The 13,203-nt window shown below is 48.5% G+C and overlaps 1 protein-coding gene across 1 annotated transcript in view; it reads left to right on the forward strand.

Annotated features, from left to right (window-relative positions):
- CCDC13 (coiled-coil domain containing 13) overlaps positions 1-670 on the forward strand; it is a 52,044-nt gene extending 51,374 nt beyond the window's left edge. The window contains exon 15 of the mRNA XM_060248348.1: positions 132-670. Coding sequence (XP_060104331.1) covers positions 132-291 — 160 coding nt within the window. The 3' untranslated portion in view covers positions 292-670. The remainder of the gene's footprint in view (positions 1-131) is intronic.
- Positions 671-13,203: the final 12,533 nt, after the last annotated feature.

A 13,203-nucleotide genomic window follows, 5' to 3' on the forward strand; every position in this document is an offset into this window, starting at 1 on the left:
TTGATGTCCTTAAGAAATGTTGATCAATGCAAAAAGGGCACACCCGGTGGCCCATCTTGTATTCTCTGTTCCCAGCTTGCATCTGGCTTGCCCGTGTCTGAACAAAACTGACCAAGGTCGTGTCTCCATAGGCTCACAGTTCAAATGGATGAGAACGCTGGCTTGAAGACTGCCTTGGAGAACCTAATGAAGATCAAAGAAGAGGACTTCCGGGCGTACCAGGAGACCATGGGCCAGGTGAAAGAGATCTTCCTTCAAGCGCTGAGGCAGCAGAAGCAGGAGAGGAGCTAAGCCTGATCCATCCGAAGTGCCTTGCCACGGGAAACGGAATCGTAAGGGTGCCCCGGCCTTCATTTGAGACACTGTGGTGTCCTGTCACCAGGTTCCTGCCTCTCCCCCAGTAGTATCTATTTAAACGCGGGAGGAGAGCGAGAAGTGGAGCTGATCTGGGGAGGATACGGCTGCTGTAACAAAGCCCGGCCTGCAAGACAAGCAGAATGAAACCAGCTGTCATTGTGCATAAAGATGGACATTGGGCCTTACCTACTGGGACGTCAATCCTGCATCCCGAAGGCGGAATTAAAATCTGTAAGGGGCAATTCAGTGGCTACAACGCTGCTTTTTTTGTTTTGTTTTTTTAAAAAAATCTGTAAATATAGGATGTTTTCCACGATTCCTTTGTGATTTTTCTCGAGCGGCATGTCGGAATTCATTCCCTCTAAGTGACAGCACGAAGGTGGGTCTTTGCAGGGGGCTCGCTCTTCCACGTTCCCTCTTAAGCTGCAGAGTCCTGTGAGCGACAATTCTACTTTGCGAGCTCCTGGCATGAAAGCTGCGAGCTTCTGCCTCGATGAGTTTGCTCTGAGCGAAGACAAAAATGCGTAAGCCGGAGGCGAAAAAACTGTGAGCTAGCTCACGCTCACTCGGTTTAGAAGGAACACTGCTCTGCCCGAAACTCAACCGCCCTGTTTTTGTTAGACTCAACCTGTGGATCTGGACCCCAAAGAGGTCCTGTGCAAGTTTAATGTTTAATAATTCGATTTATACCCCGCCCTCCCCGTGCAGTCCACTTGGGCCGCCCCAGTAACAGCCTAGCAGCCACATTCTGCACTAGCTGGAGTTTCCGGGTTCACAACAAGCGGGCTCAGGGCGGCTTGCATCCGAATCATAGCATGCTATGATCGCCGTCATAAACCGATAAAACCGTTTAAATACGTAAGTTAAACCCCATGCATTAAAACAATATACAGTTTGGTGCTAACACATTAGATGTGCCTCATCGTTCCAGGGTGGCGGTTATTCCAGAAATCTCCTACGATAGGTTGAAGGCCTGCCGGAAGAGAGCGGTCTTACAGGCCTTGCAGAACTGAGTGATGTCCCGCAAGGCCCTAACCTCTTCTGGCAATTGGCTCCACCAGGAGGGGGCTGCCACTGAAAAGGCCCGATCCTTGGTGGTCACTAATCTCGCCTCCCTCAGCCCGGGAATCCCTAGGAGATGTCGGGATCCAGATCTTAGCACTCTCTGGGGAACATGTGGGGACAGAAGGTCCCTCAAGTAAACGGGTCCTTGGCCATAAAGGGCTTTAAAAGTAATAACTATCACCTTGTAACAAACCCAGTACACCAGGGGTGGCCAGTGGTAGCTCTCCAGATGTTTTTTGCCTACAACTCCCATCAGCCCCAGCCATTGGCCATGCTGGCTGGGGCTGATGGGAGTTGTAGGCAAAAAAAAACTGGAGAGCTACCGTTGGCCACCCCTGCAGTACACTATTGGTAGCCAGTGCAGTTCCTGCAGCGCTGGGTGTATGTGCTCCCAGTTGGGCCTCCCCAGTAACAACCTAGCAGCCGCATTCTGCACTAGCTGGAGTTTCTGGGTTCACAACAAAGGCAGCCCCAAGTAGAGGGCATTACAGTAGTCCAATCTCGAGTGGGTCTCAGACTTTTGTGGTTTTGTTGGTTTGGGCATGCCCAGATGTTTTGTTTTTCAAGCAGGGGTCACTGTGCTAAGTAAATGTGTGCCTCCCAATGTCCAGATGTGCTGAGTCGCTCACTCCAGCACCAGGGGACCTAATACGAACATATGAAGCTGCCTTCTACTGAATCAGACCTTTGGTCCATCAAAATCAGTATTGTCTTCTCAGACTGGCAGCAGCTCTCCAGCGTCTCAAGCTGAGGTTTTTCACACCTATTTGCCTGGACCCTTTTTTGGAGATGCCAGGGATTGAACCTGGGACCTTCTGCTTCCCAAGCAGATGCTCTACCACTGAGCCACCATCCCTCCTACATATGAAGCTGCCTTCTACTGAATCAGACCCTTGGTCCATCAAAGTCAGTATTGTCTTCTCAGACTGGCAGTGGCTCTCCAGGGTCTCAAGCTGAGGTTTTTCACACCTATTTGCCTGGACCCTTTTTTGGAGATGCCGGGAATTGAACCTGGGACCTTCTGCTTCCCAAGCAGATGTTCTACCACTGAGCCACCGTCCCTCCCCTATCCCGCTATGGATAAATCGCAAAAATGTTGATTGTTTGTCTTGATGCTTTTAGCAACCTACTCCTCAAAATCGGCTCTTGTATGCCTAATTATTGGTTTGCATTTTTTTGCCAAAGCTTGTCTGGTCCCTCCTGTTCAGTTCCTCGGGGCAGACCTTCCACTTTTCAAAAGAAGCCTCTTTGCTTTTTATAGCTTCCTTGACTTGTGTTGTTAACCATACATGCCTTCTTTTTGACTTGGCTATTGCCTTTCCTCGGCAACTTCCCTTCACATCACCCACTGCCTGGGTCTTTTAGGAGATGCCGGGGATTGAACCTGGGACCTTCGGCATGCCAATCAGAGAATCTTCCACTGAGCTGTGTCCCATCCTATCCCACCTGCAGGCACAGACCTCTTAGCAGTCAATGGCTGTAGCCTCTCAGGGGACTATTCACCGTCACAAATCTCTGTGGTTTCCGATTGCAAAACTCTCATAGTCCTCGCTGCCCCTTGAGTTTTGGTTTGCTCCCTTCCCCTCCCCACAACAGACACCCCTCTGAGGTAGGTGGGGCTGAGAGAGCTCTTTTGAGAACTGCTCTTGAGAGAACAGCTCTGAGAAAACTTGTGACTGACTCAAGGTCTGCAGATGCAGATGCAAATGGAGGAGTGGGGAATCAATCAGAAGATGCATGTGAAGAAGTGGGGAATCAGAAGATGCATGTGCAGAAGTGGGGAATCAATCAGAAGATGCACATGGAGGAGTGGGGAATCAGTCAGAAGATGCATGTGAAGAATTGGGGAATCAGTCAGAAGATGCATGTGCAGGAGTGGGGAATCAATCAAGATGAAAGTGGAGGAGTGGGGAATCAATCAGAAGATGCACATGAAGGAGTGGGGAATCAATCAGAAGATGCAAGTGGACAAGTGGGGAATCAGAAGATGCAAGTGGAGGAGTGGGGAATCAATCAGAAGATGCAAGTGGAGGAGTGGGGAATCAGTCAGAAGATGCAAGTGGAGGAGTGGGGAATCAGTCAGAAGATGCAAGTGGAGGAGTGGGGAATCAGTCAGAAGAAGGGTGGGATCCTAAACTGAGGTCTAACCCAATCCCAGAAGGGTGGGATTGTACCTCTCCTGTCATCTTCGGACACCTTTGGCAGCTCCAAGGTGACCTCTTCATCTTGCTTCACTTAAGAGCGTAGGAATCCATATCTTATCCAAGGGCTTTCCCAAGCATCTGATCCCCTTCGGGTGTTGAGTAACAGACATGAGTTATTCTCTGCTCCCGGCAGTGACATATCTTCCTCCTGCTGCCTCTGATAAAGAGGTGACCCACTTCTTTAGCATAATCGGTCCCAGGGAGGCACCACAACCAAAAGGAAAATGTGTCTGGATTTTGATTGGGTCAAAGTATAGCTTTCCTGATGGCTTTTTTTGTGTGGTGTGGTGGTGGAAGTGAGGGGCACCGTTCTTCTCAATACAAGGAGATCTCACGCCCTGTACAATGTGACAGATCAAAATGAAGATTATATTTTTTGTGCAACCAATCGTATTCACGCACTGTGGATCTCTGCCTGAAGAAGAGATTGGACCTGCCCTTTACTTGGTGTCTCACAGCTGCTGGAATGGCCTTGGGTCAGCCATAGCTCTGGCAGAGGTTGTCCTTGAAAGGGCAGCTGCTGTGAGAGCCCTCTCCAGCCCCACCCACCTCACAGGGTGTCTGTTGTGGGGGGAGAAGATATAGGAGATTGTAAACCACTTTTCATCTCCGATTCAGAGAGAAAGGCGGGGTATAAATCTGCAGTGTTCTTCTTCTAAATGGCTTATAGTCTTCTTTCCCTTCCTCTCCCCACAACAGGCACCCTGTGAGGTAGGTGGGAGTGAGAGAGCTCTTTTGAGAATGGCTCATAAGAACATAAGAGAAGCCATGTCAGGCCAATGGCCCATCCAGTCCAACACTCTGTGTCACGTAGTGGCCAACCCCCCCCCCCAAAAAAAACCCAGTTTCCATCAGGAGGTCCATCAGTGGGGCCAGGAAACTAAAAGCCTTCCCACTATGCCCCCCCAAGCACCCAGAATCCAGAGCATCACTGCCCCAGACAGAGAGTCACAACAATACGCTGTAGCTAATAGCCACTGATGGGTCTCTGCTCCATATTTTTATCTAACCCCCTTCTGAAGCTGGCTATGCTTGTAGCCGCCACCACCTCCTGTGGCAGTGAATTCTATGTGTTGTTCACCCTTTGGGTGAAGAAGGACTTCCTTTTATCCATTCTAGCCCGAATGCTCAGCAAGTTCATCGAGTGCCCACGAATCCTTGTATTGTTTGAAAGGGAGAAAAGGACCTACCTTCTCTACCCCAAGTATAATCTTGTAAACCTCTATCACCTCGCCCCTCCGTCGATGTTTCTCAAGAGAACAGCTCTGAGAAAACTTATGACTGACCCAAGGTCACGTCAGGAGTGGCAACATGCTTCTGGTGGTTCTCCCGTCGGGAAATGGAGAAGACTAGTGTTTGCAGCAGTCATTGAGCAGAGTGGTTCCGGTTGAAACCAGGTGGCCAAGAAGGGTTCTTCTCTCTCTCTTTTTTTTTTGTTAATAAAACAATTTATTATAATGTAATATATTGTAACGGTATGTTATCATTTGTCATTAAATGTTAATACACATACATAACATTTTCTCCACCCCACCCCCCCCTTTTGGTGACCCCCCCAGCAGTGCATACCCCCTTAACAGACATCTCCATATTACTATTTAATTTAGTTTGTTATAAGGTAATAAACTCTATCTGTTAAAGAACCTTTCTCCAAAAAACCCCAAGGTTATAATTATAATCCATATTCGTGGCGGTTCTTCTTAGTCATTAGCAAATAAACGAAAAAGTTATAATCCACTAATCCGACTTTTTTTAAAAAAAAACACTGTAATCCATATAAGAAGAAGAAGAAGAAGATATTGGATTTATATCCCGCCCTCCACTCCGAAGAGTCTCAGAGCGGCTCACAATCACCTTTACCTTCCTCCCCCCCACAACAGACACCCTGTGAGGTAGATGAAGATACTGGATTTATATCCCACCCTCCACTCCGAAGAGTCTCAGAGCGGCTCACAATCTCCTTTACCTTCCTCCCCCACAACAGACACCCTGTGAGGTGGGTGGGGCTGGAGAGGGCTCTCACAGCAGCTGCCCTTTCAAGGACAACCTCTGCCAGAGCTATGGCTGACCCAAGGCCATGCTAGCAGGTGCAAGTGGAGGAGTGGGGAATCAAACCCTGTTCTCCCAGATAAGAGTCCGCACACTTAACCACTACACCAAACTGGCTCTCCACCCAAACTGGCTCTCCATAGTTTCTTTAAAGATTAACCATTGTCAAAGATCACCAAATGTCCCTTAACGTTCCATTGTTTTTCCACATATTTTTGAAACTTTCCCCGCTCGTTTTTAAACTTCTCTAGATCTTGTTCTTTTAAGATTCTTGTAAGTTTGTCCATTTCGCTCCAATGCGTGACTTTCAAAGTCCATTCCCACATTTCTGGTATTTTATCTTGTTTCCACATTTGTGCATATAACGTCCATGCAGGTGAAAGCATATACCAAATTATTGTTCTATCTTGCTTTTGAAATTTTTCCATTTGTATTCCCAACAAAAAGATATCTGGTGCCTTCTTGATATTATATCCCGAAACTTTCGAAATCTCTTGTTGAAATCAAGAAGGGTTCTTCTCTTGAAACGTGTGTTTGAATTAACTTAGGAAGCGTTTTGCTACATTATTGCTCCAGTCGCAGAGTCTTCTGCTGTATTCATCATTGATTCAACACATCCTTTGGAGCAGAGCAGTTGTGAAAAACTACGGGCGTTTTCCCACTGACCTTACTCCGGAGCGACGTCCCTCTTCACCGCGCAGCGTCTGCGCGGATTTCGCACCAACTGCTCCGCAGAACCCGGAGGAGCCGCAAAGTCCCGCGGCTTTTGCGTCGCAAATGTAAACTGGTTTTTGGTGGTTTACATTTGCGACGCAAAAGGTTGGGAACTTCCTGGTTCCTCGGAGCAGCCTCGGAGCAGTTGGTGGGAAATCCGCGCAGACGCTGCGCGGTGAAGAGGGACGTCGCTCCGAGGGAAGCTCAGTGGGAAAACGGCCTACAAAAGAAACTCCAGTGGATGTTGCAGGGTTAAGATGGTTGGACAGTTGTAGTAAGAGGACAAAGTAGAAGTCCTGTAGCACCAACAAAGTTTCATTCAGACTGTAAGCTTTCATATGCATACGTACTTCTATGCAATGTTCCCTCTAAACTGCAGAGTCTTGTGAGCAAAAATTCTGTTTTATGAGCTACTGGCATTACTGTGAGCTATTGGCATAAAAGCTGTGAGCTACTGCATGAATGAGTGTGCTCTGGGGTCATCCTTCGTGAGCTAAGACAAAAATGTGTGAGCTGGAGGCTAAACTCAGCTCTCGCTAACTCAGCTTAGAGGGAACACTGGTTGTGAGCTACTGGCATAAAAGTTGTGAGCTACTGCATGAATGAGTGTGCTTTGGGGTCATCCTTCCTGAGCTAAGACAAAAATGTGTGAGCCGGAGGCTAAAAATCGGTGAGCTATCTCACACTAACTCAGCTTAGAGGCAACACTGGTTGTGAGCTTCTGGCATAAAAGTTGTGAGCTGCTGCATGAATGAGTGTGCTCTGGGGTCATCCTTCCTGAGCTAAGACAAAAATGTGTGAGCCGGAGGCTAAAAATCTGTGAGCTAGCTCTCGCTAACTCAGCTTAGAGGGAACACTGGTTGTGAGCTACTGGCATAAAAGTTGTGAGCTACTGCATGAATGAGTGTGCTCTGGGGTCATCCTTCCTGAGCTAAGACAAAAATGTGTGAGCCGGAGGCTAAAAATCTGTGAGCTAGCTCTCGCTAACTCAGCTTAGAGGGAACACTGGTTGTGAGCTACTGGCATAAAAACTGTGAGCCGCTGCATGAATGAGTGTGCTCTGGGGTCATCCTTCCTGAGCTAAGACAAAAATGTGTGAGCGGGAGGCTAAAAATCGGTGAGCTAGCTCACGCTAACTCAGCTTAGAGGGAGCACAGCTTCTAAGTAGTAAGAATTAGAGACGGTGTCAATTGCAACTTTAAATGCATCGAAGCTCTCAGATGATCGCATGTATTGGTTTGTGAGCACATCAAGCATTGTTGCTCAACGCAGCACGACTTGCGTTCCTTAGCACAGTGTTGTCTGTGTTTTGCTGAGCCTTCAGGTGGGGTCTAAAGATCTCCGACTTTTGCAGCTGATCTCCAGCTGGCAGAGATCAGCTCCCCTGGAGAAAATAAAAAAGTAAAAAAAAAACTGGAATTAACAATAACCACTTTTACACAATATAGTGTATGCGCAACCTACATTTATCAAAATGCATGCATAGCAATAGTCAACGTTAGTAACTTATGATCCACTCGTGATACTAAATTCACAAACGCTCATAATACGAACGCAGTTGGAAAAAGAGTTCTTGTCACTCCCCCGCACTGTCTGCTGTATGAAGATAATAAGGTACAGTTCCTCAGAGGCAATTGCCTTCCTGCTGTTCTCCCTTATGTTCAGCAACTTGGGTGGAGTCCCCAAATCTCCAGCACAGCTTGTCTCCAAGAGAGTCAGGAGACCGGCAACCCCGGGATTCCTCACGGTTTCAGACCTTCGTCAGCCCTTTTTTTCTCAGTGTTTTATCCTGGAGCCCTCCCGTGCAACATTTAACAACTTGGATCGACGCATGTTAATTGCTCTTTTCTGTTTCCGGCTCTCTCCAAACCCCGTCCTCTCCTGGAGCCACCCCCAAAGACTCCAGGCATTTTCCAACCCAGACCTGGCAAGCCTATCTGGTGTTTGTGAGTTGTGTCTTTGCAGACGTGTGCACATATGTTTCGGAAGTTGCTGGAGCCCCGGGTTGCAACGAGGCACACGAGTGTTGTGTGAAAAATCAGAACAGCAGAGAAGCTTCCATCAGTAGGCCTGGCATCAACGGGGCTGTTGTCTGGGCAGAGAAAGCGACCTTGGAAACAAGGCATAGCCCTGGCATTTCTGGAGCCTGCCTTTGAAATCAGACTCCTGTTGGCCTGTGCTCTTTGGGGGCAAGAATGCCGCCCTCCTCCCGCAAACAAGGGGCCAGAGCAGCTGCAGTCGCAATCCTAAACCCTGCGGGAGAGCTGCCAGGACACCTATTTATACCCCCTTTGGCTAACAAAAAGGGCAGGACGCTGGCAGGAAGACTGGTGCCAGGCGATGAAGCGATGGTCACAGGCGGAGAGAGCTTTAAAAGGCTAGACCGGAGTGGCCAAACTTACTTAATGTAAGAGCCACATAGAATAAATGTCAGATGTTTGAGAGCTGGAGGAAGGAAGGAAGGAAGAAAAAGGAGGAAAGGAAGCAACATAGAATAAATGTCAGATGTTTGAGAGCTGCAAGGAAGGAAGGAAGGAAGGAAGGGGGAGAAGGAAGGAAAAAGGAGGAAAGGAAGCAACACAATAAATGTCAGATGTTTGAGAGCTGCAAGGAAGGAAGGGGAGAAGGAAGGAAGGAAAAAGGAGGAAAGGAGGCAGCATAGAATAAATGTCAGATGTTTGAGAGCTTCAAGGAAGGAAGGGGGGAAGGAAGGAAGAAGGAGGAAAGGAACTAACAGAATAAATGTCGGATATTTGAGAGCTGGAAGGAAGGAAGAAAAAAGGAGGAAAGGAAACAACATAGAATAAATGTCAGATGTTTGAGAGCTGCAAGGAAAGAAGGGAGGAAGGAAGAAAAGGAAAGCAAACATAGAATAAATGTCAAATGTTTGAGAGCTGCAAGGAAGGAAGGAAAAAGGAGGAAAAGGAAGCAACATAGAATAAATGTCAGATGTTTGAGAGCTGCAAGGAAGGAAGGAAGGAAGGAAGGAAAGTCGAGTAGCTGGAGGAGGGAGGGAGATGTGGAAAGAAACAACTATAAATGTATTCTCCAAGCCGGCCAACAAGCCAGCGGGGCACTTCAAGAGCCACACATTATGTGTGAAAGGGCCACATGTGGCTCCCGAGCCACAGTTTGGCCACCCCTGGGCTAGACAGATACATGGAGGAGAGGTCTATCAGTGGCTACTAGCCATGGTGACTCTATGTTCTGGATCTCAGAGCCAGGAGGCAATGTCAGGCAAAGGCCTCGGCCTCTCTGCCCTGTCATTTGACCTCCAGAGGAACTGGTTGGCCACTGCGTAAGGTGATGCTTTCCATGGCCAATGGTCCGGAGGACTTAGCCGTGTTAGTCTGTTGCTGCAAAACAGTAAAAGAGTGCAGCAGCTCCTTTAAGACTAGCAAATTTTATTGTAGAATAAACTTTTGTCAGACCTTTGTTTCTCGGACGCTTATCCTACAACAGGGGTGGCCAAACTTGCTTAATGTAAGAGCCACATAGAATAAACATCAGATGTGTGAAGGGAGGGAGGGAGAGAGGAGAATAGATGGGAGAGGGGAGGGAGGGGGAAAGAAAGCAACTTTAACTTTCAATGCATTCTCCAAGATACCAAGCTGGCCTGGAAATGTGATTTAAAGAGACAAACGCCTTCTCCAAGCCCGCTGATGTGGCAGTGGGGACTTTTGAGAGCCACACAATATGTGTTAACAGGTGACGTTTGGTAGAAAAATAGGGGTTGGGGCTCATTAGCATAACTCACTAGCAAATGTCACCCCACCCCCCACCCCCAGCCAAAAGCAACCCAACACAAGAAAGGAGAGCCCCAGGCAAGCGAGGCCTGCTTGGGCTGGCTAGAGATCCTTGCTCCCCCGGGGCTCTCCTTGGCCACCCCCTCCACAGTCAAAAGGCCAGCAAGCCCCCCCCCCCCCGCCACCCAAAGTCACATAAAAAGTGGAGAAAGGGTGGGGCGGGCTTCTCCAGGGGTTTATGAGGGCTGCTGGGGGCATGGAAAGCCCCTGGTGGCTGGCTGGTAGGGATTGTTATGCAGCTGCACCCCTGGAGTAGACAATACTGACGTTGACGGACCACAGGTCAGACTCCATAGAAGCCGCTTTATGTGTTCACTCTTTTCTCTTCCACACCGTTGGTATAATTCCAGGCTTGAATTCTGGGTACTGAGGGTAATCCTTCGGGGTAGATCTTTGCTCAAAGGAGGTCCTGAACTCCTGACACCCCCGAACAAGAATCAGAGTCCTTTCTATCGCCTCAAAGAATCTCACTCCACCGCTGATTCCCGGGTCACTTTTCGTGCTGTACCCGATTGTCCCTCAGAACGGCAATTGTATCCAAGTGCTGCCCCTTCACAATACACTCCATTGTGCTTTTTTGGCAACGGAACAATCGAACCAGCCTGTAACTTGAGTTGCAACTCTCTGTCCCCTGTTTGGTTTTCTCATGGCCCGCTTCAATTCCCCTTTCAATTTTCATCCGATCGAAGATGCATACCTGCAGGAAGAACCTTACCCCCGCCCCCCGCCCCCCAAGTTAGCAGCAGGAGGCAGTGGATTAACCCTTCGGGTGCTGGAGGATACTGCCCCCAGAGCCACAGAAGGCAATCCGCCCCCGTCCCTCTCTCTGAAGTTGGTTGTGGAGCTCCTGAAAGAGGCAGGACAATGAGACGACAGGGTTGGAACTGGACAATGAGACGACAGGGTTGGAACCGGAGGCGCCGCGCTTCATCGGAGAGCCCCCTTCCGACAGCATGTTTTGGAAACAAAGCAAGTGCTGGTAGCAGAGCAAAAGAGGAAGGAGATGGGTTGAACTTCGCCAAGACACAGAGAAGGAGGACCTGTCGGGGAGATCTGAGGTACGTTTAGGGTCGACAAATCCAATTCAAGAAAGATCTGGGGACTTTGGGGGTGGAGCCTGGAGACTTTGGGGATGGAGCCAGAAGCAAGGTTGTGGCAAGCAGCATTGAACTCCAAAGGGAGTGCTGGCCATCACACTTTTAAATGCCTTCCTCCATTGGAAATAATGAAGGATAGGGACACCTTCTTTTGGGTCTCATAGAATTCGACCCCCCCGGTCCAATCTTTTTGAAACCTGGAGGGTATTTTGGGGAGGGGCACTGAATACTATGCTGCAAATGTGGTGTCTCTACCTCTAAAAACAGAGCCCCAGATACTCACAGATAAATTCTCCATTATATCTTATGGGAATCAGTCTCCATAGGGAATAACGGAGCGCCCAGCAGAAGTAGGCTTGCAGCTTACAGACACGCACCTGAACAGCATGCTCAAGATTGTTACAACACAGACATTGTCTCTAGATTTTGATGCAATAATTCAGATCAAGAGGTGTCAGTTATCAAAAAACAAAATCTTTTAAAGCAAGTTTTTATTTTAATTTTTGTTTAAAAAAAATCTTTACTTGTGTTTGTCTGTGTCCTTTATAAAGTTTATGCCTCTGCTACCTGGCATTACATTTTATGACACGCATGGTCCATCCCAACAAGGTCTCATTTATGTCAGATCTGGACTTCATAATAAATGAATTCGACGCCCCTGAATTATGGGGTCTTGAGGACGACTGAAGTAACCCCTGTCACTCCAGAACAGGGTGTCGACTGCTTGAATTCAGCTTGAGTTTACAAGAGAATTTGCTGTACACGTTTGAAGCTGGGTTAAGATTTTGTTGCATTTGAAGTTGGGAGTAAGCAGCGAAGTAGCCAAGTTTGCAGATGACACTAAATTGTTCAGGGTGGTGAGAACCAGAGAGGATTGTGAGGCAATCCAAAGGGATCTGTTGAGGCTGGGTGAAGAAGAAGAAGATGAAGATATTGGATTTATATCCCGCCCTCCACTCCGAAGAGTCTCAGAGCGGCTCACAATCTCCTTTCCCTTCCTCCCCCACGACAGACACCCTGTGAGGTGGGTGGGGCTGGAGAGGGCTCTCACAGCAACTGCCCTTTCAAGGACAACTTCTGCCAGAGCTATGGCTGACTCAAGGCCATTCCAGCAGGTGCAAGTGAGTGGGTATCAACATGGCAGATGAGGTTCAATGTGGCCAAGTGCAAAGTAATGCACATTGGGGCCAAGAATCTCAGCTACAAATACAAGTTGATGGGTTGTGAACTGGCAGAGACTGACCCCGAGAGAGATCTTGGGGTCGTGGTGGATAACTCACTGAAAATGTCAAGACAGTGTGCGATTGCAATAAAAAAGGCCAACGCCATGCTGGGAATTATTAGGAAGGGAATTGAAAACAAATCAGCCAGTATCATAATGCCTCTGTATAAATCGATGGTGCGGTCTCATTTGGAATTCTGGTCACTGCACCTCAAAAAGGATATTCTGCCACAGCAAAAGGCCTGGTGGAACAGCTCCATCTTACAGGCCCTCCGGAATGGCAGCAAATCCAGTAGAGTCCGAACCTCCACAGGGAGCTGATTCCACCAGGTCGGGACCAGGGCCGAAAAAGCCCCAGCCCTGCCAAGCCAGACGTCCCTTGGGCCAAGGATGGTCAAGAGATGTTGACTGGCCAATCGTAATGACCTCCGGGTCTCATATGGGGAGAGACGGCCCTGCAGGTATGCCGGTCCTTGGTCGCGCAAGGCTTTAAACGTCAATACTGCAACCCTGAAGCGGATCCGGTACTCGATCGGTAGCCAGTGCAAACTGCGCAGCATCGGCCAACTGCTCGCCCATACAGGTGATTCAGTCAGAAGAAGATGATATTGGATTTATATCCCGCCCTCCACTCCGAAGAGTCTCAAAGCGGCTCACAATCTCCTTTACCTTCCTCCCCCACAACAGAC

Source organism: Heteronotia binoei, chromosome 10 (assembly GCF_032191835.1).
Source record: "Heteronotia binoei isolate CCM8104 ecotype False Entrance Well chromosome 10, APGP_CSIRO_Hbin_v1, whole genome shotgun sequence".
Lineage (NCBI taxonomy): Eukaryota > Metazoa > Chordata > Lepidosauria > Squamata > Gekkonidae > Heteronotia > Heteronotia binoei.